Source organism: Chiloscyllium plagiosum, chromosome 21, assembly GCF_004010195.1.
Source record: "Chiloscyllium plagiosum isolate BGI_BamShark_2017 chromosome 21, ASM401019v2, whole genome shotgun sequence".
Taxonomy (NCBI): Eukaryota; Metazoa; Chordata; class Chondrichthyes; order Orectolobiformes; family Hemiscylliidae; genus Chiloscyllium; species Chiloscyllium plagiosum.
The window spans coordinates 53,780,508-53,786,507 of NC_057730.1; the positions used below are offsets into that span (position 1 = coordinate 53,780,508).

The 6,000-nt window shown below is 39.0% G+C and overlaps 1 protein-coding gene across 2 annotated transcripts in view; it reads left to right on the forward strand.

Moving 5' to 3' along the window:
- Nucleotides 1-5,119, forward strand: part of cpped1 (calcineurin-like phosphoesterase domain containing 1) — a 186,131-nt gene extending 181,012 nt beyond the window's left edge. For both annotated transcript variants that reach the window (XM_043712111.1, XM_043712112.1), the window contains exon 4: nucleotides 4,486-5,119. In XM_043712111.1, coding sequence (XP_043568046.1) covers nucleotides 4,486-4,739 — 254 coding nt within the window. In that variant the 3' untranslated portion in view covers nucleotides 4,740-5,119. The remainder of the gene's footprint in view (nucleotides 1-4,485) is intronic.
- Nucleotides 5,120-6,000: the final 881 nt, after the last annotated feature.

Genomic DNA, 6,000 nt, shown 5'->3' on the forward strand with positions numbered 1-6,000 from the left:
CCCATTTTTTTCTCAACTATGTTTCCACATCACAGCATGATGTGAACGCAGTGTTAGCTGGTGACACTTAGCTCCATTCACCACCAGCTTCCTTGTCTTCTCCACTGTCTCTAAACAATCGGACTGTTTGTTCAACAGTTAGTACTGGATGAGCAGGATCTCAGTCCAGTTAAATAGCAGCTAAACCAAAGGTATTGTTCTTTGTTCTTTCTCCTTGCTCCTGCTGATTGATTCTGTTCATAAGACCGTAAGACATAGGAGCAGAGTTAGACCATTCAGTCCATGGAGGGAAGTGATGGTCTAATGGTATTATTGCTAGACTGTTAATCCAGAGACTCAGGTAATAATTCAGATAACATTATACCAAATTTGAATTCAGTAAAAAAAAGGAATAAGGTGTCTAATAATAACCATGAATTCATTGTCAATTGTTGGAAAAAGCCATCTGGTTAACTAATGTCCTTTAGGGAAGGAAACTGCCATTCTTACCTGGTCTGGCCTAAATGTGACTCCAGATCCACAGCAGTGTTGTTGACTCTTCACTGCTCCTGGGCAATTAGGCATGGGCAATAAATGCTACCTAAGCATTGACACTCTCATCCCATGTGTGAATAAAAGAAAAAAAATCAAGTCTTTTCCACCATTTGATCATTGCTGATATGTTTCTCAACTCCATTCTCTCTGGAAATGATTTTGTGACAAAACTAAATTTATCAAAACCTTGAGATGGATTTCCCACCACATATCCATACCAATACTGCAAATCTCCACTTCTAATATTACCCAATTCTATGCCTTTCTCAGTTCAACGGTGCTGGAACGTGAGGTGCTACTTTTTGGAAAGGCAAATCGGGGCAGGACTTAATGGTAAAATCCTGGAGAATATTGCTGAACAAAGAGACCTTAGAGTGCAGGTTCATAGTTCCTTGAAAGTAGAGATCCCAGGTAGACAGGATAGTTAAGAAGGGAGTTTGGTACGCTTGCCTTTATTGGTCAGTGCTGAAAATGTGTTGCTGGAAAAGCGCATTTGGATGTTTATATGAGTAGGAAGGATTTAAAGGGATATGGGCCAAATGCTGGCAAATGGGACTGTATTAATACAGATATCTGGTTGGTATGGATGAGTTGGATCAAAGGGTCTGTTTCCATGATGTACAGCTCTATGAGTCTATAGAATGCCAATTTGTTCCTTTGTTACCTCTTGCCTTGACCATTCTAACATATATCTGTCAGGTCTGCCGTATTCTACCCTCTGTATGATGCCATCCAGAGCTCTGCTCTGTGTGCTCTTATTGTACAAAGTTCCATTCCCCCGCCTCAATCTTGCCTCTGTGTTCACTGACCTGTAGTGGCTTCTGATAAGCAACCTTTTACCTTTATAGAAACAAGAATATGCCATCAGTACCTGAAGCCTGTTTTGCCATTCAGTGAGATGAGCGCTGATCTGCGGCCTAACTCCATAGACCTGCCTTTGACCTATATCCCTTAGAAGCTTTGCTAGATAAAAATGTATCTATCTCACATATAAAACTACCAACTGACCTAGCATCAATTGCCATTTGTGGAAGAGAATTCTAAAGATCTATCACTCTCAGTGTAAAAATGCTTCCTAACATCTTTACTTAAAGGCCGAGCCCTAATTTTTAGACCATGCCTACTAGTTGTAGAATCTTCAACTATTGGAGATAGTTTATCTTTACCTACTGTCTTTTCCTATTAATATCTTGAAGACTTCAATTGGTTCACCTCTTAACATTCTAAATTCCAGAGAAAATTTGCCTATTTTGTTTAACTTCTCCCCATACCTTAACCCTGAAGTCCTCATATCATTCTTATAAACCAATGTTATATTTTCTCCAAGGCCAACATATCCTTCCTAAGGTATGATGCCCAGATCTGCTCCCAGTACTCTAAATGGGCTCTCACCAGCTATACTTTAAAACTCTCATCCTTATTTTCAATTTAGGGTAACAACTTCCCTAAACATCATGCTACATCATCCTGTGTTCAGATTCATCATTGAAATGCAACTGTTTAATGTGGTTCCTTTCCACAACAGGTTAGTTGAGAATTCACTACTCGGTGTATGCTTCAGTGCTACAAGATGTAGACACACTGAAGTATCCTACAGGATAATGGCTACCTCAATTGGACCATTTCTCACTTGCATATTTTGGAGATGCTGGTGTACAAAGTTAAAAATCACACAACACCAGGTTATAGTCCAACAGGTTTAATTGGAAGCACTCTAGCTTTCGGAGCGAGCCCTCCACAATCACCTGATGAAGGAGCGTCGCTCCGAAAGCTAGTGTGCTTCCAATTAAACCTGTTGGACTATAACCTGGTGTTGTGTGATTTTTCACTTGCATATAGTCATGAACAGGCCCAAGGATCAAAAAAGTAAATAGTCAACTTCAAATTATACAGGGGAAGATAACTGTCTCATACTACCAAAATGCAGTGGCAACATGATTGGTATCCTCTACTTGCATGATGCTACTGTCAAGCCAAATAGTCATTCAGTGTAGTGCACAGCTAAACAATATGGATTATGAATTTCAGCACTGATTAATGTCAAGCACATTCCAGTGCCTAATGATTGATCAAAAAACACGTCCTTTTGTCTGCAGTAAGCAAACTACTGACTCTATTCAAACAACTCTGCAAGCAAAACCAGAGCAGTATGTGGTGAAGATTCAAAATATATTATTATTGTTAGGGAACATTGGTTGTAAAGTGGAGAAATTATTTAAAGCTTTAATTTTGATTTGTATTTCTATATTGCTTATGTTAAGAAGGCAAGCACAGATTTCGTTCTATTTTTGGATAATGAGAGTAGTACCAGGTTGTCTGAGAATTGTTTACATTTAAATGAGGTTTTTAAAACTCCTAAGATAAACAGTTCATTGGTAGAAGAGGATAAAAAAAGAAAATACTCTTGCCTAGCAACAGGAGTTCAGTATCACAGAAAGACAGAAAATCAGACAGTCTGTGCAAGTTCAGTAAAAGTAAGGAGGTGATATTAGTATTGTAGTCTCCAAAACACTCTGCACAAAAAGACCCAGTATCTTAAAAGTCTGTCCGAGAAAAGATCCAGAAGCAGAAAACTGTGAGACAGGATTTCATGGATCTCATGTTAACATGTAAGTGAGCTGTGTTAGCAGTTTGTTTCAGGGTATCAGAAAGAAAGATATGTAAAAGAAAATCGTGAATTCAGAACTTTAATAAAATGAAACAAATAACAGTCATGTCAACTGAACAAGAATCTTTTGAAGTGGAGACAGGCTGATCCTTCACTGAGGTTTGAGTATCTGTAAGGTTTTTGTTGAGGATAAAAGGATAGGATCTTTGAAACTGTTTCAACTAGTTTTTGTATACTATCTAATAAACTTTGATGTTCTTTTGTTAAAAGTACATCAGAATCTTGTGAATATGTTCAGTGATTGTTAACCTCAGCAAACAAATAGCAAAAAGTAAAACTTATGGTCAGTCAATTCAAGTTTCACTCTGGGATCTGACTTATCCAGTATTATCATCAGCTGGGATCTAACAATTATGCCTAAAGTTGGATGTGATTTCACAATTTATGACTTATCCTGAGTGAGCTATGAATTACTCTGGCAATGAGTTTGAGATGACCAGTCAGACTTGCAAAGTGGTTCACTTAGAATGGCTGGAAGCTCTGTATATTCATGCATAGAAATCTCTCTCCTACATGCAGAAGGGACATGTTCAGGCATTGTACCTTTTTGAAATAAATAGAAGCATAAGGAAAAGTAATTCCCTGATGCCTAGGAGGGTGAGGGTGATGGTGGGGCTGGGGGAAAGGTAGCTGGGAAGGTGATAGATGGATGTAGGTGGGGGATGATTGTGATAGGTCAGTAGGGAGGGTGGAGCAGATAGGTGGGAAGAAAGATGGACAGGTGAGACAGGTGAAGAACGTGGTGCAGAGTTGAAGGGTTGGATCTGAGATGAGCTGGGGGGTGAAGACATTTGGAATCTCCCCTCCCCCAACAACTGAGTAGCATTTGGGATGTTCCATCAACTTAATGAGATTTCCAAAAGTCCCAGCACAGACAGTGAGTGAGCCTTGGTTCACTGTTTTTAAAATCAGAGGAAAAACCGTTATGGAAAAGAATGTGACCCATGCCCTGTTAAATTTTTTTAAATCCAAATTAAATTAACTGTATTGAAAAGTATTTTCCACCAGTTCCTCTCAATCTTTGAATCTGCACAACAGTTCCAACATCGATTACACTCAGTGAAATTCTATCGAGCATAGCGGCACAATAAATAGAATTACAAACATGTATTTTAAAGATTTTAAATTCATTCTCGGGCTTCAAAAAGCTAAATTATTTGTGTAGAAACTGAACATCATCACAAATTTTAGCACAGGCATGACTGTCAAAGGAAACTGAATTGAGAAGTCTGAAATGCAACAATGATGTTGTTATGCTGATTAAACATTTTCATTTGTTCCAGGTGTAAAGGCGATCTTTTCAGGCCACTACCATAGGAACGCTGGTGGCAAGTTTAATGATCTGGACATGGTAGTGACTTCAGCTATAGGTTGCCAATTGGGAGAGGACAAGCATGGTGTGCGGGTGGTCGTGGTGACAGAGGACAAGATCCATCACAAGTATATCAGTTTGGATGAACTCAGTGACCTTGCAGTCAAGGAAATGATTTCAAGCCATCTTGAAGTAAATGATGAGAGTCCTTGTCTTTTTTATTAAAGTGATCAGAAGAGGCTATTGAATCAGTGTACACAAGGACCATCGCATTAGCAGCATTAATGGGTAAATTTGCGTATCTGTTCAACTCACTTCTATAACCACACAGTGAAATGTCCAGAAAGATTATTCCTGCTGCATTTAGCTGGAAGCACCAATACATGTGAATTTGACCAAATCAGCTGCACATTTTTCCATATACTTAGGTAAATATCCAATGCAGTTACACACATAATCTTGAGACTTTAATTACATTCTTTTGGCTACCATCTGTGACAATGTTCCACCAGCTGTCATCACTTTAATCCATGATCTGTATTCAAGCTGTACACAATCTGTACACGTTGAAATAAATGAAATAATAAAGGCAATGTAAACAAGAACACCGAATGCACTTTCCTTAATTAACAAAAAATCGCAATAAGGATTTTGTTTTTGAAATGTTCATAGCTGAGATAATTAACAATTATAGCAACAGTTCTTTCTATGTAAGGCACAGTTTGCAGGATTTCACCTATGGTGAATTTTAATTATCACTTCAGAAGCTTGCCGATAGGCAGGACCTCACGCAGCCACTTAGGTGTGTGTCCGACCAGGGTGTTAATTAGGTGTCACTGTGTTAACGAGACAGCTTGGGCCCATCAATAATTTTCCTTCTTGTCAAAAATATAAAGAATAAGCATTCTAGAGAACTTCACAATCACAAATTAGAAATTGATGGGTTTCTAGGATTAAGATCAGCACCACTTTCAAAATTGAAATGGCTTTGATGAAAGTTATTTTAAAATAAACAGAATTTTTGCAAAGCACAATACAAAATTGACAAGAAAGCAAAATGATAATTTTTCATAACAGACTGATGGGGCTTGGTGGCACAGTGGTTAGCACTGCTGCCTCACAGCGCCAGAGACCCGGGTTCAATTCCCGCCTCAGGCGACTGACTGTGTGGAGTTTGCACGTTCTCCCCATGTCTGCGTGGGTTTCCTCCGGGTGCTCCGGTTTCCTCCCACAGTCCAAAGATGTGCAGGTTGGGTGAATTGGCCATGCTAAATTGCCCGTAGTATTAGGTAAGGGGTAAATGTAGGGGAATGGGTGGGTTGCGCTTCGGCGGGGCGGTGTGGACTTGTTGGGCCAATGGGCCTGTTTCCACACTGTAAGTAATCTAATCTAATCTAAAGATGACTTGGTCCTCAGTTCAATTTAATTGTATTATCAAAAGGAACATATGTTTAAAGGAAGATGATGACTATTAGTATTATCGCTA